Source organism: Neomonachus schauinslandi, chromosome 16 (genome assembly GCF_002201575.2).
Source record: "Neomonachus schauinslandi chromosome 16, ASM220157v2, whole genome shotgun sequence".
In the NCBI taxonomy this organism is placed as follows: domain Eukaryota; kingdom Metazoa; phylum Chordata; class Mammalia; order Carnivora; family Phocidae; genus Neomonachus; species Neomonachus schauinslandi.
Window position 1 is genome coordinate 16,084,651 of NC_058418.1, and position 21,758 is coordinate 16,106,408.

At 55.5% G+C, this 21,758-nt stretch overlaps 2 protein-coding genes across 7 annotated transcripts; one reads left to right on the top strand and one right to left on the bottom strand.

Annotated features, from left to right (window-relative positions):
• The first annotated feature begins 824 nt into the window (after positions 1 to 824).
• NFKBID (NFKB inhibitor delta) lies at positions 825 to 7,737 on the top strand. The gene is made up of 12 exons (XM_044911382.1): positions 825 to 1,113; positions 2,532 to 2,632; positions 2,828 to 2,888; positions 3,341 to 3,558; positions 3,842 to 3,987; positions 4,070 to 4,175; positions 4,293 to 4,439; positions 4,554 to 4,605; positions 4,700 to 4,848; positions 6,308 to 6,424; positions 6,764 to 6,928; positions 7,558 to 7,737. The coding sequence occupies exons 1-12, from the start codon at positions 825 to 827 to the stop codon at positions 7,609 to 7,611; spliced, it is 1,605 nt and encodes a 534-aa protein (XP_044767317.1). The 3' UTR covers positions 7,612 to 7,737.
• Positions 7,738 to 11,967: 4,230 nt separating this feature from the next.
• APLP1 (amyloid beta precursor like protein 1) lies at positions 11,968 to 20,476 on the bottom strand. Of its 6 annotated transcripts, XM_021700811.1 has the most exons (18): positions 20,233 to 20,476; positions 19,187 to 19,330; positions 18,298 to 18,430; positions 17,975 to 18,087; positions 17,613 to 17,746; positions 17,318 to 17,502; positions 16,725 to 16,855; positions 16,270 to 16,344; positions 15,294 to 15,452; positions 15,088 to 15,216; positions 14,141 to 14,240; positions 13,630 to 13,737; positions 13,343 to 13,366; positions 13,084 to 13,154; positions 12,809 to 12,871; positions 12,664 to 12,675; positions 12,532 to 12,569; positions 12,314 to 12,416 (listed from the first exon to the last, which is right to left on the bottom strand). In XM_021700811.1, exons 1-18 carry the CDS (start codon positions 20,377 to 20,379, stop codon positions 12,401 to 12,403), a joined length of 1,782 nt encoding a protein of 593 aa, XP_021556486.1. In that variant the 5' UTR covers positions 20,380 to 20,476; the 3' UTR covers positions 12,314 to 12,400. The 6 variants fall into 6 exon arrangements, with proteins under 6 accessions (XP_021556481.1, XP_044777937.1, XP_021556482.1 ...); XM_021700806.1 differs by having other exon boundaries at positions 11,968 to 12,416; positions 12,532 to 12,675; XM_044922002.1 differs by having other exon boundaries at positions 11,968 to 12,416; positions 12,532 to 12,675; positions 13,343 to 13,369.
• Between the last annotated feature and the right edge of the window lie 1,282 nt (positions 20,477 to 21,758).

The window sequence follows — 21,758 nt, forward strand, 5'->3', positions numbered from 1 at the left end:
CTGAAAAGACTGAGTATCTTTTGACAGAGATGGAGAAGGAGGGGAGCAGGTTTAGGGGGAAAGTGCCAAGGTCTGGGGACACTGAGTTGGAAATGCCTGATAGATCTCCCTGCAGAACTGGATGACCACAGCTGCATCTGTGAATTCAGGGATAAGTCTCTGGTCTGGAGATGTAAATTTTCGGGTTAATGGCTTATGGATGGTATTTAAAGCCACGGGACTGGATGAGATCACCAAGGAAGTGAGTTCAGACAGAGGAGTGCCCCTGGCCCCCAAGAATGGGTGAAGAGGTGGAAACAGCCGGGGAAACTGGGAAGGAACAACATGTGAGGGAGGAGAGCCAGGAGAGCAGAAGTCTTGAAGGCCTGGGAGAAATGATTAACATGGCCACCGACGTGGGAACTGAGAATGAGCCTCCCCTGGGAATGTCAGTTGGCTCGAGGGCTGGGAGTTCCTGTCCTCTTAGCTCACAGCTATACCACAGCACCCAGCAAAGTACCTCCCTTGCAGTAATAAATTATTTTTAATGACGAATGAATACACGAGAACTGACCTCTGAAAAAGAAGGTGATGTGGCGAAGAGGGAGAAAAAATTTGAGTCCACCAATGTCACTCTTACCTACAGCCTTCCCTCCCTTGGGACCAGGAAGTCCTGAACCCCAGCATCCTCTTACCCCAGGACTCAGTAATACTGTCCCCTCCCAGCCCAGGCCCCAGAAATCAAAGACTCCGGCAACCCCTTGGACAGAGACCCAGAAGTCCAGGTCCCTAGTGCCCTCCTCCTTCAGGTGTCTAACCCCAGCCGCTTCTCCCTCAGACCAAAGATGGGGTCCACCAGCTCCCTCTTTCCAGGGAGGCTCAGGAGTCTGGCCCTCAATGTCAGCCCCGCCCATTCGGAGACTGGGCTTGTTCAAGCGCGACCCGGGGACTCCCGGGCCTGTGGGCGGGGCCCTGCCCTTGACTGGGCGGGGCCAGAACCCCAGTTTAAAAACTCGCGGGGCACCGACCCTAGATCGGGGACCCGGCGGCGGCTTCGCGGGGGAAGAGCGAGGCTGGCGCAGCGCCGAGGCCGCGGCCCTGGGGGCCCGCAATCCGCGCCACGGAATCCGCGAGGTAATGGAGGGGCTGGGGAGGTGAGGCACTCTCGGCCTCTTGAGAGAGCGAGGGCTGGAGGCCGGCTCTTGCGAACCTGAGGGACGGGGCTGGAGCATCAAGCCTGGGTGCTGAGAGTGAGCGTACTCGGTGTTTGGAGGGGGCAGGGGGCCAGGACTTCTGGGTGGTGATGGGGGAGCGGCTGGGATTCTGGGCTCCTGGGTCCTGGGGTGGGGGGAGGGTAAGGGACCGGGGATTCAGAATCCTGGGTCCGGGGGTGAAAGGGCTGGGAGCTCCGACCCCTGGGTCCTGCGGGAGGAAGGGGCTGGCGGCCCCGACTCCTTGCTCTAGACAGGGGGAGATGGAGTCCTGGGGGCGTGGTTGTTTAAAAATCAGCCACGAGCGGGTGTGGGTCAGGTCCGGCGCCCGGCCGCAGGGGTCCACGCTGGCCTTGACCCTGCCCGGGCCCCGGGAATTCCCGAGTCCCCACCCACCCCAGGTCCCCGGGCTGAGCAGGAATTCCCCACGTGCGGGGATTCCGAGAGCTCCACGCCTGGCCGCGCGCCCCGCCTCTAAGCGGGACACCTGCGGCGCGCCGCCGGGAGAGGAAGGGGTGGATGGAAGATTCCCTTGCGTGAGCGCCGTGACGTCAGCACGTCGTGTCTGGGCTGTTTCCGAGTTCGCCCTCCCTCCTCCGCTTAACCCTTCCTCCGCCGGAACCAGGGCTCAGAAGGGTGAGGGTTGAGGGTCCGATTTCCGGGGTGGTGCGGACCAGCTTCTGGAAACTGGGACTGCCAGGTGCAAGGGAGGGCGAAGCTGAGGGCCCGGACTCCTGGGTCCTGGGAAAAGGGGGACTAGGCTCTCGGAGTCCCGCAGAATGGGGCCTGGACTCTTAGGTCTGAAGGGGGGATGGGGTCTGGACTTCTGGAGCCCCGGTGAGCTCGGGGGCTCTTGATTCGTGGTTCCTTGGGGAGAGGGGCTGGGGACTCGGACGCCTGGTTTCCCGAGGAAAGTGTGTCAGGTAAGCTTCTAGGGCAGAGAGATGTTGGGAACCTGGATGTGCATCTCCAGGGAGTGATTCCCAGCGACCCCCGCCCCCCCGCCCCAGGCCTGGGGACTGGGAGATCTGGGGGCTGGGATTTTTCTCGGAAGTTGAGGGGGGGAGGTGCCGCAGAGGAGCGCCCTCCTCCCCCTTCCTCAGTTTCCACGACGCTGGTGGAAAGTTGGGTCAGAGGGGAAAGTGCGGAGCAAAGGGAAGGAAACGGCGGAGGCGGAAGCTGCACCTGAAAGCTAAGATTGGCTTTGGAGTTCTCAGGCGGCGTCAGTGTGCCAGTTTTTCCGCGCAAGAGGGCGAGGGAGGGTGCCTGAATCCACTCCCCCGCGAAGTTGGGTGACTTAAGGACCTCTGATTGCTTCCCCCCGCCTCCCCCGCCGCGTAGTGAGCCGGAGTGAACGCAGCCACTGCCCATCACAGACCGTGAAGAAGCTCCTGGAAGAACAGAGGCGCCGTCAGCAGCAGCCGGAGGCTGGTGGGGTACCGGTAAGGTCCATGAAGCCCCGCAAACTATAACTCGTGAGGCTATGTCCTGTTGGGCAGAGACTTGGTGGCTTGCGGGCCCTCGGAGCAGATGAGAGGTGTAGTCCTGACTTAGATGCTCTGTGGGTGGGGATTGGATGCTGAGGGATCCGTCAGATAAATTCCCCCTTGTTCCTTTTTTTGTTTATCCCCCTACAGGGACAGTTTCCGCCTCCCCTGGCCCAGTCCCTGACCTCATCTGTGAATGAGAGTGAGGCTGGTAAGTCTGGAAACTCATCTGGTTCCCTCAGCTTGCAGCCCCAGCTTTCTTCAGGGACTCAAACATTCCAAATCTTAGAACTTTGGGGAACTTAGGAGTCAGACCCTCTTTCTTGCTTGGACCCGGTAGCAGTTTGAGCTCCCAGATTCTCTGGAGCCCACGGGTCTATATACACAGTCCTTGGGTGTTCCAGGGGCCCAGGCTCCCAGCCTTTTGCTGCTCCCTGGGTCTAGGCCCTCCACCCTCAGTGTCCCTAGGGTCCAGCCACCAGAAGTCCAAGCTTTCAACCCCTTGGTGTCCTGGCTTCTGAGTCCCAGCCCTTTGGTGTCCCACAAATACTAGCTGTCAGTACCTTGGGAGATTCCAGGCCCTCACACCCGTCCTCCAGCCTTGGTCGTGACTTCCCCAACTCTGGTAACCAGGCCTGCCCCTGCTCCTCCTCTCACACACAGGCCATTCTCGCTTCCCAGTACACCAAGAGACTGTGGGTTCTGGACTTGGCAGCCTGGCTCCCACCACAGGCTTTCCAGACTGGGACCCCAACACGCATGCTGCCTACACAGACAGCCCCTACTCTTACCCTGCTTCTGCTGCTGAAGGCTTCCCGACTCCTGACTTCTACCCGCCCTCCGACCCAGGGCGGCAGTGTTCATTTTCTGTGGGGATGGAGGTGAGATACAGACTGGGAACAGGAGGATGCTGAAGGGCCCCTAAAATTCCCAGTTGCCCTCATGCTAGATTAAGATCCCATTCTTCAGATGGGCAAAGCTGAGGCTCCAAGGTCCAAGGTTACTTGGTACAGAGGGGTCACCCAGCCACTCTACCTGGCACTCTGTCTGTGTACGTGTGTATGTTAGGAAGAGGGAATTCTCAGCTGACTGGCTCTGCCCACCACATGTATCCTTCAGGACTCCCTGGATACCCGGCTTTATGCAGAACCTTCCCTGCCACAGGCAGGATCCTGGAGAGGTTCCGGACTCCCCCTAGGACCCCCACAGTTACCCCCTATGGCCACTGGACCATCCCTGGACACAGCCCGTGCTCACATGCTGGCTTTGGGGCCACAACAGCTGCTGGCCCAGGACGAGGAGGGAGACACGTGAGTATAGGGGATTGCAGTCTGCCTGTTCCTGGCTTCGCTGGGGTGCTGTGCTCACTGCTTGTCCCCTACCTGTCCTCAGGCTCCTGCATCTGTTCGCGGCTCGGGGGCTGCGCTGGGCAGCATATGCCGCAGCTGAGATGCTCCAAGTGTACAAACATCTAGACATCCGTGAGCATAAGGGCAAGGTGAGGGCCAGGGGCCTGGACTCCTGGCTTTGAAGGGAAAAGGTCTGGGGGCCTGGGTTGTTGGCTTTCAGAGGGGACGAGCCTGGGGGCCCAGACTGACCTTCTTATCCCCTGCAGACCCCTCTCCTGGTGGCTGCTGCCGCCAACCAGCCCCTGATTGTGGAGGATCTACTGAACCTCGGAGCAGAGCCCAATGCCACTGATCATCAGGGACGTTCTGTCTTGCATGTGGCTGCTACCTATGGGCTTCCAGGAGTCCTCTCGGTACGGCCAGCTGGCCGGTGGGGTAATGGGATGGACTGGTTCCTCAGATCCTGGCTTCCAGGGCTAGGAGGCCTGGGGAGACTCTAATCCAGCACTGTGCCTTCTCCTCCTCAGGCTGTGATTAACTCGGGGGTTCAGGTTGACCTAGAAGCCAGAGACTTCGAGGGTAAGTTGGGTGGTGGGCAGGGTGGGTATGGCAGGTGTGGCTGGGGTGGGGTGAGCACTCTGGATGCAGAGCCCTCACCATCTCCATCCTGCAGGCCTCACCCCTCTCCACACAGCCATCCTGGCCCTCAACATTGCTATGCACCCACCTGACCTATGTCCCCGGGTGCTGAGCACCCAGGCCCGAGACAGGCTGGCTTGTGTCCAGATGTTGCTGCACATGGGTGCTGATCACACCAGCCAGGTGAGTGGAGCAGTGGGCAGCCGGCCCCTAGAAGGGTGTGTGGGATGGGTCACGTGGATGTCCAGGGGCTCCAAACAAACGCTGATTTTCCCCTTGCCAGCCATGTGAACTTGAGTACATGGCTTCATTTTTCTGTGCCCCAGAGAATAAGATTACTGATCTTAGCTTATATTTATCAAGCACTTACCATTCATCAAGCACTGAGTGTCACGGATTAGCTAATCGAATCCTCACCAACCCCCTTTGACATGTGCACTGTTATTACTTTTCCTGCTTTACTGATAGAGAAACTGAGGCACAGGAATCAAGAATCTTACAGCTTGTAAGAGTCAGAGAGGGGATTAGAATAAGGTGGCCTCATGCCAGACCCCACACCTTCACGGTTACGTTCTCCTCCTCCCTCTGGTAGTAGCTCCTTCACGGGCTGGCTGAGAGAATTAAGCATCCACTTATTGTTTTGTTTTGTTTTTTAGTTAAAGAATTTTGAACACAGATAAAATACAGAAAATAATATAGTGACCTCCCTGTCCCCAACATCAATAATCAGCAACTTGTACCCAGTCCTGCCCCATCCATTCCTCGACCTTCCTATAGTATTTTAAAGCAAACCTAAGCATGTATTTTTAGCCACAAAAATTTGTGTCTTTAAAGTTAAGAACTCTTTTAACCTTAATACCATCATTTCACCTTAAAAAAAAATTAATCTCATAATATCAAATATCCTGGCTGTGTTCAAATTTCTGATTGACTCTAAAGCGATATATATTGTTTTTTCATTAAAAAAAAACTCGGATCCAAATAAAGCCCACATGTTGCCATTATAAGACTTTTAAAGTCGTTCTTAACCTAGAGCTTCCTGCTCTATCTCCTTGTCTCCTCTTCATTATTTATCTGGTGAGCCAACTAGGTTGTTTTGCCTTGTATAAGCACATCATATTTTTAATGTCCATTATCATTCCAAACTCTTGAAAGGCACATAATAAAGCTTTATTGTGGAAAATGTCTTTTTATTTCCTCCAAAATATGAAGAGAACAACTCAGTATGGAAGCGCATCTGGGCTTAGTGAGTCCCCTGATTAATGCTGCTCAAGTCCCATCCTTACAGATAAAGTACAGTGCATGTGGGATGTGGATACATTTTACTGTGCTTAATAGAGTGTTGGGTGGCCAGGGCAGCTGCTAGCCCAGAACTCTTTTGGAGGATTAGATAAGAATGTTTTTCTCAAAGACACTCGGGCTAGAAAATTGTCAAAATAAACATACAGTCCTGTGATGTGTATGATGTGAATGGCTCCCCCTTAAAGGTGGTACTCTTGTATAGTGCACAACATAGATAACTGTGTAAGGCACCCCTGGGTGCTTGCAAAGGAGAGACAAGGTGTCTAAAGGCTCTTGGGTTTTGTGGGAGGGGCTCTGGGTGTGAGGACTGGCCTGACCTCCACTGTTTCTTTCTCTACAGGAGATCAAGAGCAATAAGACAGTTCTGCATCTGGCTGTGCAGGCCGCCAATCCTACCCTGGTTCAGCTGCTGCTTGAGCTGCCCCAGGGAGACTTGCGGGCCTTTGTCAACATGAAGGTGGGGGCCTAGGTTAGAATGTACGAGTGTGTGAGATGTGATGGAGAAGGGCGGGGGGGTGTTGGGAGGCCTGTGGGCTGTGGCTATGGCAGGGACAATGTAGGGAACAAAGGTGGGGACCGTATAGGATGTGGCTGTAGATTGTAGGAATGTATAGGACATAGACCGAGGGGTGTGTGGAATGTGATTGTAGAGGGGATTCTGGGATGTGAGTAGGGGCACGCGGGATGTGGCTGTGAAGGCGGGAGTGTGGGACGTGGTTGTGGCAGACTCTGAAGCGTTGAGGGCCCAGGCCAGCTGAGTCCAAATCCTTAGCAGTCTTCCCTTCACTGTCCCCAGGCCCATGGGAACACAGCCCTCCACATGGCGGCCGCCCTGCCCCCTGGGCCCCCCCAGGAGGCTATCGTGCGGCGCCTGCTGGCAGCTGGGGCAGATCCAACACTGCGAAACCTGGAGAATGAGCAGCCTGTCCACCTGCTGCGGCCTGGGCCGGGCCCTGAGGGGGTGAGCATGGAGCCCACCCTGACTGCAGAGTGGCCTCTGACCTAACGGGGTGAACCCCTGACCCTACCCATTTATGACTTTAGAGGGTGACTTTTAATTTCAGAAGGTGACCTTGATCCCTATCCAAACCTGACTTGAAAATGTGACCTCTGACCCCAGTGTTTTATTTTTGACCTGGTATTGGTGACTCCTCCTGACCTCTACTTCAACCCTGACCTCTACTTCTAACCCTGAATCCTGACCTCAAGGTGTGACCTTGGATTCCCAAGTATGGCCTCCAAGCCCCTGCCCCAGCCCTGAGTTCTGACCTCTCAAAGTGGGACTTCTGACCCCTAAATGTGACCTCTGACCCCTTGCCCCTACCGTTCGACTCCTAGTGCTCAATGTTAACCCCAAAGTAGGAATCCCCAACCAGCAACACCTTCCCCCTTCATCCCTTCTGGCTCCTGAACCTTTTCTCAGTGTGTGAACCATCATCCCTAACCCCAAATCTTGACTCTGAACCTCTGACCTGCAAACCCAATTGATCCTACTCTGCTTCTCCACCTTCCCCTCCAACTTCACAGGGTTTGTGGCCCTGACCTCTCTTTCCAGCCTCCTTAACTTCTCTTCCCCTGTCTTGTCTGCAGCTCCGGCAGCTATTGAAGAGGAGCCGTGTGGCACCCCCAGGCTTGTCCTCTTAGGACTCAAACCCAGAACCTGGACTGATTTTCCAGTCCCCACCGTCCTGTGGGACAGCCAGCGTATGCTAATGTTGCAAATCCATGATAATGTATGTGGAATGTCCTGCCATTGGGGTCTTACATTAAAACCCCAACATGGCTGCTGGGGGTAAACAATCCCCAATATTTGGGGTGGCGTAATACCCCTCCCCCACCCACAAGGAGCCCTCTTGATGATTTCTGTGAAATCGAGGCCCCTTGATTGTTTCTGTGAAACACCCTAGACCCCTAACCCTTTCTCCATTGGGATCTTTTGGGACCCCTTCCCTACTCAACTCTAGTTCAACTCACCTAGAACCCCAGATGGGATTTCCCTACACAGTACTTGGGGTACCCCCAGAATAGCTCCCAGTGTCATCCAGTAGAGCTCCTAAGATGACCCCCCAAACCTCCGCAGGACCCACACCATTCAGGTCCTTACCCCTGAGACATAGGAAGGACTCTCCTAGATTGGAGTCCCCTAGGTCCTATGCTTTCTAATTCAGAACTCAGATCTCCGCATTTCCGGTGAATCCCTCCCCTATCTGAAACTCCTTATTAAACTCAGTTTGGACTGCACTGTCATTGTCTCAGTCTCTGGGGGTGTTGGTGCAGGGGAGCGGCCGTGGTGCTTGGCTGAGGAGGCATGTTCGGATGACTGTGTGGGGTGGGGTGTGTAGCAGACTGGGGGTGCCAAGTCTGCATCGTGTCACCTTTACCCTGTCAGCACCTGGTGGTCTGCCTGCCTGTGGCAGGCAGTGTTCCCATGGGCCTGGGGACCCGCGAGACCACTGGTGCCCACTCTACCCTGGGTATGAGCCTGGTAGCCTTAACTGCCAATGAGTTTATGCCACTTCCTATCTAACAGCCCTCAAAGCAGAGACTGAAAGGAGATGGTACAGAAAGACTCCAGATCCCTCACCTCTCTATGAGGATAATGTGGAAGTGTGTGTTCTACACAGGCTCCCAGAGCTCCCCAACAGAATTACGCTCCTGTTCCCCACGCTAGCTCTGGCTTGATGACATACCCTTTCCTGACTGCTTTCCCTTTGCTGTGTCCTGTCCCGCCTCCCCTACCAATAGATTGTCCTCAAATCCTGCTTCTGGGGAGACCCAAGCTAAGACCTTCACAATGCCCCCTTCTCGTAACTGCCCCACAGCCTCTGCTTTGGACTCCATCCCAATCTTGTCACCAAAAGAGCCCCGCCGAAAGCCCTCTGACTCATCTTAGCCCCCCACTGCTCAGAGCCTCTCAAGGACAACAAACCACACTTTGGGGCATGTGCCCGTGTCTCCACCCCAAAAGTTAAGGCTTGAAACAACCATCTCTATTTGCTCATGATCCTACAGTCTGGGCTGGGCTCAACTGGACAGTCCTGCTTTGGTCACTCATGTGGCTGCAGTCAGCTAGAGGCCTGATGGGGCCGGACAACTTCACTCCCATGTCTGATAGCTCAGCTGGGATGGCTGGAACCACTGGGAGTGGGCCAAGCATCTCTTTCTCCATGTGGTCTCTCCAGGAAGGTGGGTGGATCTCTTCCCGGGGTGGTTCCAAGAGGAAGTGTTCTTTTTTTTTAAAGATTTTTTTTTTTTAATTTGTTTGACAGAGTGAGAGAGCAGAAGCAGGGGGAACAGTAGAGGGAGAGGGAGAAGCAGGCTCCCCCACCAAGCAGGGAGCCCGATGTGGGGCTCGATCCCAGGACCCTGAGATCCATACCCGAGCCGAAGGCAGGTGCCCAACCATCTGAGCCACCCAGGCGCCCCAAGAGGAAGTGTTCTAAGAGAACAAGTCCTAGCTTGCATCATGCTTGTTGACATCACACTGGTCAAAGTTATTCACATGGCCAAGCCCAGAATTTGGGGAGGGGGCACTACACCAGGGCTTGAATATTGGGAGGTGGAGTTTCAGGAGCTTCCTGTGTTAGTCTTCCACATGAGCAGCCCTGTACCAGCACACATTGCTCTTCTGTGTATGCACATGGTGGCAGGTGACCCATGAAGAATTCATGGGAATATTACTCCATAGATTCTAAGAACTTAACTGGAATTCCTCTTACAGTCATTGTGTGGCATAGTTTAATTTCTGTATTTTTTCCTTTGTGGTACATAAAGGTATTTTATCTATCTATCTATCATCTATCTATCATCTCTCTATCTATCATCTATCATCTTAGAGAGTGTGTGAGTGGGGGGTGGGGCAGAGGGGGAGGGAGAGGGACAAGCAGACTCCGTGCTGAGCTTGGAGCCCAACGTGGAGCTCAATCCCAGTACTCATGATCAGTCCGGAGCCAAAACCAAGAGTTGGATGCTCAAAAGACTGAGCCACCCGGGCGCCCCCATAGGGATATTTCTTATCATTGATGGCATCTTAGAGTCGACTGACATATAAGATTTATATCCCATCATGCATCAACAAACACATGCACACACATATTTAAATGACAGAATGATAAAATGTCTTTTAAAAACTATTATTAAAAGACAAATTAATAAATTGTTTTCAATGGGAAAAGAAGAGCAGTTTAGGGGCACAAGAGCATCAAATGAACAATGGCAATCCCCTGCTGGAATTTCAGTAATAAATGTTTTAAAATTAATTACCCTAAGTATTGCCATCAATATGTAAACAGTATTAAGGAATCACACACTGAGCATAGTGAGCAAAATGGCCTTTCACTTCCTGTTCCACCAGCTTGGAGCTCCTTACTCATCGTTAGCCTGTTGATCACCCTTGACTGTGAAAACTCAAAGGCAGCATTTTCCCCTGTCATACTAGTCATAGATTTCTGCTAAGTACAGTACAATACAACTAAAGGTATAACCAGTATCAGAATGATGTTGGAAACTGGGTTCTCCAATGATTGTATCCAACTTGCATCATGTAAACATCTTCCTCCCAATGTCTACCACGTCTATATTTAATATACATGACTTGTATTTACATGTATATATTATGATGAGACACTCTGAGCTCATAGGCTCTTTGGGAGAAAATCTAATTCTAGGTGCTTCCTCCCTAAGCCATCTGTCAGAAAATTGTGTACTAAGCTGACCTTAGAGTGTGACACATTACTGCCACCTGCTGGGAAGTTGTGGTAAAAATGCAAATCTACAGTGTCTAGAAAATGAATGCTATCACTTTCTATCACTTGGAATTTTGCAGTGCACACCCTGAACAGCATATGGGACAGCCTCGAATTACTAGACAGCAGGTTAGCAAAATAATAAGAGTATGGATGCTGGACCCAGGTTGCCCGGGCTGAATCCCTAACTCTGGCCATTCCTAGGTGGTGACCAAGGGCATGTGATGTAACTTCTTATCTCCATTTCTTAACCTATAAACAGGAATAGTCATAGTACTTGCTTCATGGGATAGAAGTAATTAAGTGTGTCACTCTGTAAAAAGCTCTGGGAGCAGTGCCTGGCATAGAGTGAGTGCTTTATGAGTATTTGCTGCCATACTGTTTTTGTTTGTTTGTTTTTAGATTTTATTTATTTGAGAGAGAGAGCACGAGAGAGAGCATGAGCGGGGGAGAGAGGTAGATGGAGAGGGAGAGGCAGACTTCCCCGCTGAACAGGGAGCCCGATGCGGGGCTTGTTCCCAGGACCCCGGGATCAAGACTCGAGCCGAAGACAAATGCTTAACTGACTGAGCCACCCAGGTCCCCCTGCTGCCATACTGTTTTAAAATTTATTTAACAAATACTTGTGAAGTAACAGGCACAGTTCTAACATCTCCACAAATACTAACCCTTTTAATCTCCATAACAACCCTCTTGGGGCAGGGAACAGCATATGCAGAGGATTAACCCCAACATCACAAGCTGGGGTGTATGAAGGTTTAAGTTCCAATAGGCATTGCAGACATCACATTCCCCTCTCTGGGACACATAACTGGAATTTCCATGCCTCAGGGGGGATTCCTATTGCCTCCCAAAGAAGGGATGAAAACTTGTGAATGGGAAGAGGGGTTCAAGATTCTCAGTCCCTCCTTGGGATCGCAGGTTGGGGGTGGATGCTGTGTGTGATTGGGTGTGAGGGTGAATAGAAGGCAGGAGAAACTGCCAGAACACAGCTTCCTCAGAGTCTGTCCTGGGATTCAGCAAATAGAGGTCTGGAAGTAACAAAGCGTTCAGCACCACGGAAAGCTCCTGAGTGGGCGGGGGAGCCTAGCCAGCCTTTGGGCCCCGCCCCCTGCACGCCAACCCCAGCCCTTCCTACAGGCTCCCCCCAGATCATACTGTTTGAAGAGGTGAAGGAGGCCTGGGCAGGGATCCACACCAGCGTCCAGGGCTGTGATTACACCCTGATTCCCCCACAGAGACGCAGGATGGCATGGTGGGGAAAAGGATTTTATTGGGTTGTTAGTGGAGAGCACATGGGAGGGTGACTTCTAGGGAACAACAGACACTGGGACCAAGCTAGTGGTCACCTTAAGGAACAATAAATTAACTTAACAAAATAAATTAAGGTGAGAAAGTCCCAAGCAGGGAGGTAGCTGGGAATACCTGGGGATTTCTTGGGAATGGAATTTGGAATTCGAAAGGGGAAATAAGAATTTCCAGCCCCCTCACAAAGAGTGTGAAATGAACATTTTTGAGACCCTCCCCCGGGCTGGGAGTTGGGGTTCTGGGGCTCCAGGAAGAGGGAAGGTCTGGGCTCAGCCAAAGGAGGTGAAGGGGGCTGGTTCAGGGTCGTTCCTCCAGGAAGCGGTAGGTGGGGTTCTCATAGCCATGACGCTGCAGTTCCCGAAGCTGTTGCTCCTCCAGGGTCAGCATAGGGTCCACCTGCAGGAGGGCCAGGAGGAGCAGAGGGGCATAGGGACCTGACCGCAGATCTCAGAGTTCCTCTGCGTCCAGGCTTTGGAATGCCTCCCCCATCCCATGTGTCTGTGTCTCTCACCTCCACCACTCCATGGCTGATAGCCCCATAGGGCTTCTTCCTGCGCAAGAGCAGCAGGGAGAGGACGATCAGGGAGCCCCCACCTGCTCCCATGATCAGCAGACCAGACACGGCCTCTCGGGACACACCTGTCCCTGCTGGTGCCTGCGTGGAGAGGACATGGGGCAGGGGCCATCTTTGAGGCTCACCAAGGCCCTGTGTGGCTTTGGGAGTCACACAGCCTAGCCACTGACTTCTGACCTCTCCCCCTAGGTACCCAGAACAGTCCTCCTCTTACCAGCTCATCTCTCTGAATCTCCGAAGAGTGGAAAGGAAAACCCCTTGGAACAGACACATTCACCTGCGGAAGCAGCAGGTGTAAGGGACTCAGGAGTCTGGGCCCCAAGAGGGCATCCCCCAGCCTTCTTCTCCCCTAGGACCCCAAAGTCCATGTCCTCAATCCCTTCTTCCCTCAGGCCAAGGAATCCAAACCCCTAACACCCTCCTCCTTCAGACCCTGGAGTCCAGGACCCCTCTCCCATCCACCCTCAGGCACCCACAGGTCTGACTTACCTTTCGCTCATACTGCTCCAGGGGGGACATCTTCTCTTTCCCAGAGGATGCAGCATCTTGTTCTGCAGACCCTAACCCCAAGTCCTATCTTATTCCTGAGAGTCGAGAATGGTGCTACCCCTGCCTGAGGAGGCGGTCAGAAGGCGCACCGGACTCTACCCCAGCAGGTCTGGAGTTCCCAATGTATGGACCCTTTCCCATTCTGGGCTCAGGGACTAGCGGGATTTGGTGGCTGGGGTCTATTCTGGGAGATACTCACCTTTGGGAAGGGCCATGGGAGTGTCTGCTGGCAGCCAGAGGAGGCAAGACAGGCGGAACAGTGAAGAAAGGAGGGCATCATCGAGGAAAGGGTGGAGACACACCCTCCCAGGGGCCAAGGCAGGAGGATCAAGGATCCTACGGAGGCCTCCACAACCTTAGACATCCGTTCCTATAGTCTCCCACTCACTGTGGTGGCTCAGATACCCCCAGACTTTAGGGGATTAGAGTGGAGGTTGGGTACCTGTCCCCCAAAGTCTGGGGTTATCTATATTGGGGATAACTCACCATCCTTGGAATCCAGAGGCTGCAGCCCACCCTTGTCCTCACTGCTGCCCCCTGGGGCGGGGGCTTCCAACTCATTGGGACCCAGGTGCTCAGAGTGGAGGAGCTCCTCTGAGGGGAACATGCAGAAAGGGGGTCAAGATCATGAGCACAGGGATGCCTCAAAACAAAACTGGGGGAATAAACAGTACCCTAGCAATAGAGTGATTGGGCATAGCCACAGGTGTGATCTGGGAACGTGGGGAGCTAGATGGAGACACCCCTGGCAAGGAGAATGGAGGCTGAAGTCTCAAGAGAATGGCTTCTTTAAAGAGCAGGGTCAGGTATGGGATATCCAGTAGGAAGTCACAGCAGATCTGGGGGCTGCAGTAGGTCACACTTTCTGGTGTTCGTTCTCTCGTGGGGGGCTCTTCCTTTGAATCTGGACTGGGTTTGTCACTTACTTCAACCAATAGAAGGTGGGCGCCTGCCTTAAGAAGCCCTAGAATGGGAACCAGGGGTCACAGGCACTCACGGATCTGGGGCCACAGCTCCTGAGCCAGGCGGGGGTTCTGGTCAAGCAGCCCCAGGCTCTGATTCATCCTTTCTTCAATGACTTGAAGGTGGGTCTGCACCTGTGTGGGAGTGAGCATGAAGGATGAAACGGGCAGTAGGGAAAGATGGGGAAACTGAGGCAGGGTGAAGCAGGAAGGTCAACAGGGTCCAAGGAAAAGTAACATATACTATGGACAGGAAGTAGGGTCCAAAGTCCAGGAATTGGGCCACAGGAGGAAGAAAACTGGAGGAGGAGAAGCAGAATAAAAAGAAAAGGAAAAGATGTACAGCAGACAGGAAGTGAGGGGCTTGGAAAAGGAAGTAAGGCAGAAGGGAAAGGAGTAGTCCACTAGGAAAAGTGCGCCAGAGACAATGTAAGTACAGGATACAAGGAATATGGCATAGAAGACAGGAAGTGGATGTGAGAGAGTAGGAGAAGCAGAAAGTAGGGTCTGAGGAATAGAAAGTGAAGTTTCAGGGGTTACACAGAAGGAAGTGGGATTAGAGGGTCCTATGGAAATGATGTGGTTCAAGGGCAAGTTTGGGACAGGAAGAGAACACCCAGGAAATAGGAATGGGGATGTGAGGGCACAGAACAAGGGCTGCATGGTGAACAAGTGGGGTGAGGGAGAAAGGAGAGTGGAAGGACAGGAACAGGGTGCGAGGCCCAGGAGTGGGATTCTGGGAAAGGACGTAGGAAACCAAGGGACAAGAAGGGGGTCAGAGGCACAGGGGTGGGGGCGAGGGGTGTGGGGGTGAGGGCAGCGTTCCAGGGTCAGGGAGTGGGGATCCAAGGGGCTGGAAAGGGTCCCAAGGCACAGGGGTGGGGGACTGCCAGGGACAGGAAGGGGGTCCAAGGGACGGGAAGAGTGTCTGAGGGATGGGGTCCCAGACACTGGGGTCGGAGGGAGGACGGGGCCTGAGCACCTGGAAGCGCATCTGCTGGGCCTTCTCGGGGTCCACAGCGGCCACATGCTGGTAATGCCTCAGCGCATGCCTTTGCTCCTTCTGCTCAGCGCGCAGGTAACGCCGCAGGGCCGGCAGGATGCGCTCGGCCTGTGGAAGGGACGAAGGCTGCCGGGCCTGCCCCAGATCTCTGCACCCTTTGCCCTCTGCCCCCACAGCTCCCACACCTGAGGCGGGTCCCCCTGCAGTGCCGCCAGGAAACCTTCCAGGGCAGCCCGGCGCTGGTCGTTGATAAGGGCGATGACTCGGGTGGCGTGGGTCTCCACCAGGCGCTGTCGCTCACCAGACACCTGCTCCTCCAGGGTCTGCAGAATGGACTGGAAGTGCTGGTGAGGGAGGGGAGCACAGGGCCCGCAAAGGTGAAGATGGGTGAGAGTCCGGGCCAAAGGCAGTCTGGAAAGACGGGGCTCTAGGGCCAGGTGGTGGAGGGGGTGGTGCCATGGGTCCTGGCATAGGTAGAATCAACCCTAGGGTGGGACTAGATCACAGGACACTTGACTGGAAGCTGGGCTACAGGGCCAGGCAGAGTGCAGGCAGGACCAGGCCAACTGGGAGCCGATCTGAGGGGGGAAACTGTACTGGGTGGGGCCAATCTAGGAACTGAGCTGGCTCGTGATCAGGGGAAATAACTTTCCAAGTATTATAGGCCAGGGAAGGCTCTAGGCCTGGGCGGGGCCAACTGGAGATGGTCGGTGCTGGAATAGGACGGAGAGGAGCTGAGTGAGGGTCAGGGAATGGGGCTAACCTGAGCGAGGCCTAGAGGTGACTGGTGAGTCACGGGGCTGGCCCTACTGAGGAGGGACTGAGTAAAAGTGAGATTAGAGGGGTGGGACCAGACTCAGGGGACAGGGCCTCAGAGGCCCCGGCTGCACCTGCAGGCGCTCAGCTGGGGAGAGGACCACAGAGCCGGCCCTCAGAGGCAAGGATCAGGTTAAGACGAGGCAAAACATGGCCAGTCTGAGGAGGAGAGAAATGTCAGGTCAGACCTAGGCCTAGAGACGTGGGGCCAAATGGAGGGGTGGGGCCAGGAGAGACCAAGATAACTCGGAAGGGGTAGAACTGAGCGAGGCCTGAACCAGGCTGAGACCAGGTGTGTTCCAGGTAGTGGATTCCATGAGTAAGACCCGCTGGAGGGTGTCCTACCTCATTCAGGGCCTGTCTGTCAGCCTTCGGCAGGTTCTTGGACTGGTTGTCTGCCATGGCCCATTCACGCATCACCTAGGGTCAAGGGGAGCTTCAGGATCATGGAATCTACCCTGCTCTACCCAGTGAGTCCCCCAAACCCTCTTCAAGACTTTGGAGGCTCCAGATCCCTTAGGTCCCACTGGCTCTTGGGTTCATGAGAGGTTAAGGCTCCGAAGGAATTTAAAGTAGAAGAATACAATGTACCAGAGTTTCCATAGAATCTTGGTGGCATCTCAGTGGGATTCTAGGTGGGTCAAGGATCCCTGATCATCTTAGAGGTGGTGTTGAGGGCTAGGGGTTGTTGGGGGCTTGGGGAGTCTTTGGAGGCAGCCTCAATGTGCGCCTGAGGAAATTCTGTGTTGATTTAGGGAGTTCTGTGTTGTGGGAAATCCTGGGGCTCCCAGGATCATCACCTCATTAATCTGGCGCATCCTACGTTCCTCCAGGTCCATCTTGGCCCGCAGGAACCCCTCATGCTCGCTGATTTCTCCAGGCATGCCGAAGTACACATCCACACCATCTGTGGGCCTTGGGGTGGTGGTCACTGCAACAAGGCCAGGAATCAGGGAATCAGCGTGAAGCCCATCTCCAGGTCACCTTCCCTTCCTGGAGAACTACATGTCCTAGAGCACACTGGAGGCCACGATGTGTCCACATAACCATAGCTGCTGTGGGGCATCATGAGAGATCTAGCTCTGAGCCGGGCCTGTTCTTGCAAAGCTTAGGAATCCATTACACCATCCTTCAGGCTTTTCCCAAATAACCATTAGGAACAACCAGATGGCTCCTCCACCTCCAGGTACCCCCAAAACACCCTCACCCTTTGCATTCTTCACAGGACAGCCCTTCCACCTCTTCTTTATCCCAAGTTACTCCCATCCCTTCCATTCCCCCCAGCTGGGTCTCTCCCCAACACGTCCCTCCTAAAGATGCCTCTACACCAAGGCTCCCTCAAATCATCCTCCCTCCAGGGTAGAGGGAACTAAGGGTCCAGAGACCGTCTCACCTTTGCTGACCCCTACAGGGCTGTGGGAGCTTGATGGTAGAATTCTTTCCTCCTCTTCTTCCTCTTCAGCCCGTGGGGGCTCCACGAAGTAATCGTCTACTGGCTGTAGGAAGGATTCCTCTTCTTCCTCATCCTCACGCCCTTCTACTCTGCCCCCTAGGGGCCAGGACCGGGTGGAGGGGTCACTGAGGGAACAGAAGACTCAAGGCAATGAGAATCTAACCCGTGCCCCCAGGCTTCCCATTTCCTGCCTCAGGAGACTTGGGATGGGCATGGAGGGTTCCCTCCCACTCACCCAACTGCTGTCCCAGATGGATCGGGGGTCACTGGAGGGGGGCAGCACACATACTCCACACCTCGGAACCGATCTGTGCCACAGGGCAAAAGCATGCCGGAGCCATGCAGGATGAGGCCCTGGGAGCTGCAGGCCTGTGGAAAGAGTAGGCCCAGGTGCCAGGATTGTGAGTTAGGAGAGGGTAGAGGGGAGCCTGGATGCCTAGGTCTTGGGGGTTGATGGGGCTGGAGCCTGGATTCCTGATTCTGTCCCAGTGGGAAAAGGGGGCTGAGGCCCAGACTCAGGTTCTGGAGGGGACGGGGTGTTAGGGGACTGGACTCCTGGGTTCTGGGGGGTGAGGATGGATGGGCCAGGGTTCTGACCTCCTGTGCCTCCTGATGCCTCCAGGTTGAACTCTCGCACTGGTCCATGCGCTCCTGATGCAAGAACCGGCAGCCTTCAGGCACCAGCAGGGCCTCGCTCACGAATTCACCCGCTGAGGAATGGGGGCACCAGAGTGAGACCTTCCCCCAGACACTAGCTCCGCCCTCCTCAGAATCCAGGCATTTTATCCTCAGAGGTTTCTCTGCCCCACTCTGGCACCAGACATCCAGATCCCTAATGTGAACCTGAGCCCAGGGCCCAGAATCTCACCCCTGGGAGACCCCCCACTTCTAATTCCCCCCGCCCCCAGCCTGTGACTCACGCAGGCAGCGGAAAGGCACAACCTGGTGGTGGGGGTGGGCACAGCGGCCACTCCGGGCACCCCCACACCAGCGCTCCATGGGGATGGCCTGTGTCGCCTGTTCCACACGCGCAATCTGCAGCTCCGGGTACATCTGGGGGCACCGGGTAGGGGCGATCAACTCACAGCCTCGCCCCTGCCAGCCGTGCTTCTCCACCGGCCATGTCCCTTTTCAAGGCTCTAATGATCTCCCTGGGCTCTGCTTCTCCGTAGAATCGGTCTTACATATCTAAGCCAGCAGGCCCCCTGGCCACGACCCCAGTAGCTCTCCCTCAGAAGCCCCGCCAACCACCCAGAAACTTAATCCCGTAAACCCGCCTCTCTCCGGGTCACCTCTGTCCCCTTCCCCAATAGGTCTGGCCCTCCTTTAAGCCTCACCTCTTCCTCGGTTTGGCTTCTCAGGAAGCATCCCTTCTTTTTGTATTAGAACTGCCTTTTCGTAGCCATGCCTCCTAGCTTTCTACTCTCATTGGGCTCCAGCCCTTTTCCTATCTTGCAGGTCCAAAAGGTCTTTTTTCTTAGCCCCGCCTCTCCCCTGGCCACGCCCACGATACACTACTCTTTAAGGAGCCCACCACAGATTGCTAAACTCTGTCTCCTCACTGGCTACCGTCCTTGCTGGCCCTCTTTGCACAGTTCTCTTTTCTTGACCTAGTTTCTCAAAAACAGGTCCTGCCCTATCCTAAATTCTCCTCTTTCTTGGCCACGCCCCCTAGCTTCCCCCGCCTACTTAGATCCCTCATTCTCCCTGGACCATGCCTTTTGTACCACCAGCTTCTTTTGGGCGACGCGGCCCAGTCTCGGAACGACTTTCCCGCTAACCACGCGCCTCCCAGTAGGTCCCGCCCACCTGTCTGCAGTATTCCAGCACGCGTTGCGGGTCCCGGAGACAGCGTCGCGAGCGCTGCGGGTCTGGTTCCCAGCGGCCGGTGCGCAGGTCCCGGTGAAGGGTTAGGTGCCCGCATAGTCCAGCAACCTGGGCCGACCCCGGGGCCTGAGGGTCGGGTCGGAGGGGTCAGCGAGGGCCCCGGGACGCTGGCACGTGGGTCCCCCGGACCTTTGCTCCTTAGGACCCAGAGGTTCAGACCCCCAGCACCAGCCCCCTCCACAAAGCATCGCGCACCCGCCTCGTAAGAGGTTCTGTTCCCCGGGAAACAGCTCCCACAGGGCGGGGGCGCCCCAGCTCTCCCGTTGCTATGGCGACCCGGGTCCCCCGGGAGTCTCGCTGCCTTGTTGCCGTGGAGACAGGCTCCGCCCCCACCCCGGCGCAGCCGCACTGGAGCCCGAAGGGGTTAAAACTGAATCGCGGGGGAGGAGGCCAGAACCCAGACGTTCTGGCCCCTCCTCCCTCCTCCCTAGCTCAGGGTCCCATTCTCCAGTGCAAAGACGACAAGGCCTGGCTTCAGGGCCCTGCAGGCCTGGACATCAATCCTTTGAGGGCTGGAGAGCTGCATCCTGGGTCGGGGGTCGGTGACTGAAGACCTAGACTCCTGGGTTCTGGGAGGCTGCGGGGGCCCTCAAATGGGTCCAGAGGATGCAAGGGGCCAACATTCTTGGATTCAGGTGTCTTACTGTCTGGTGGGTCCCGTGTTCAGGTGGGAAGGGGTTGGGGCTGAGTCACCTAGGTCAAGAGGGTCTGAGGGGGCTAGACTTTTGGGACCAGGGGCTCTGGAACAGTCAGTTCCTAAGCTAGGGGCGGGCGGCGGCTGGGAGGACAAGATGGGGGAGCTGGGACCAGAACTCCTGGGTTCATGAATGCCTAGTGCCGTTAGGGGCGTATGGGGGCCGGCCACTTAGCTAGAAAGACTGCGCTTTCTGCCCTGGACTTGTCCGCATCCCGATCCAAGGCCCGGTCCCGCCCCTTCCCCCATCCCCCAGGACCCGGCCGGGCCTCACCTCGGCCGCGCCGGGGCTCCCACCGGCCAGGCTCCCGACGGCGAGCTGCGCGCGCAGAAGGAGCAGCAACAGCGGCAGCAACAGCGGCAGCGGTGGCGGGCCCCGGTGGCGGCCCGGACCGCGAGCGGCGGGGCTGGTGGGCCCCATGTCCCGGCCCTCGCTCCCTCACGTCCCCTGCACTCCCGCCCGGCCCGGCCCCAGCGGTGACAGGAGCTCCCAGCGCCAAGGCCGCCGCCGCCGCCTCCTCCTCCCGCCGCCCCCGGGCTGCGCCGGCGCCGCCAGCCCCGCCCCACGCCGGCCCCGCCTTCCTAGCCAGGACAATAGCGTGGCAGCTCTGCGCAGACTGGAGCAGCTCGGGAACCCCCGGGTGGGAGCCAGCGCCAGGACCCCGCCTCCTAGAGGTTCCGGGAGTCCCACCCCGTGCGAGGGCCTAGCCAGGAGTCTGGGTCATAGGCTCCGCCGTTTTGAGCCCTTCCTCAGGACCCTCACCCCCAGCTTTCTCTTCCCTCCCACCCATACACTCACAAATCAGCCTTCTCTTCCAGGCATGCCGGCATTGGAGACCTCTCCCCTCAGCAAATTCCTCTCTTGAGGTCCCAGGAATACAGGCCCCCGAAATTTCCCTAATCAAGGACACAGCTGCTGAGACCCAGTCCCCTTCTCCCTCAGATTCAGGAGTCCGGGCTGCAGGCACCTTCATTTTCAGGACCAGAGACCAAGCCCCTGCCCTTTCTCCCTAAGACTCAGGAGTCTTGGCCTTCCGCTCTGCTTTCCAAGGATCCCAGGTGTCTGGACCTTTAATTCCTGTCTCAAGGATTCATAAACCAAAGCCTCCAGGCCCTTTCTTTAAGGATGACCTGAGTCAGGTGCCCAGCACCACAGGACTCAACCCATCCTCGCTTTAAGGACCACAGCACTTCTATTCTCTCTAGCCCCTCTAGCTTCTCCCTCCCCTCCTCTTCAGGGCTCACTGCTTTGTCTCCTCAAATAACCAGAATTCTGTCTTCCCCAAGCCAACTGGAGCAGCCCTGTCATGCATGTGCATCTGTGCATGCATGTTTGTGTAGATGTATATCAAAAGAGCCTGGAGTGCTAAATGGGTAGCAAAGGGCTGGGAGGTGCCTCATGGTTTTGTTCCAGAGCCACTTCATTGCCTAGGGTAGAGGAAGGAACTTGGGGCAGATTTAATGGACCCCTTCCTTGTGGAGGGTGATAATGCTAGGAGAATGCCCAAGACACATTCACTTCTCAACTTTTTTTTTTATTATTAAACATAAATATTCTCATCTCCAGATCCCCACCCCCACCCTCCCCACTCTACTCCCCTCTCCTCATGACATTTCTCACCCTATCCTCACTCCTTGGATTCAATTCTTCCAGGGCCTCGAAGGAAGTTGGAAGGAATCAGGATAGTGGCCATCTTGGGTTCCCAGAGAGTAAACAGCCATCTGGCTGTACTTCCATTGGCCAAGAAAAGTGCCCCTCAGGGAGAACCAGGACAGGACCTGGTCTGGCTTCCCTATAAA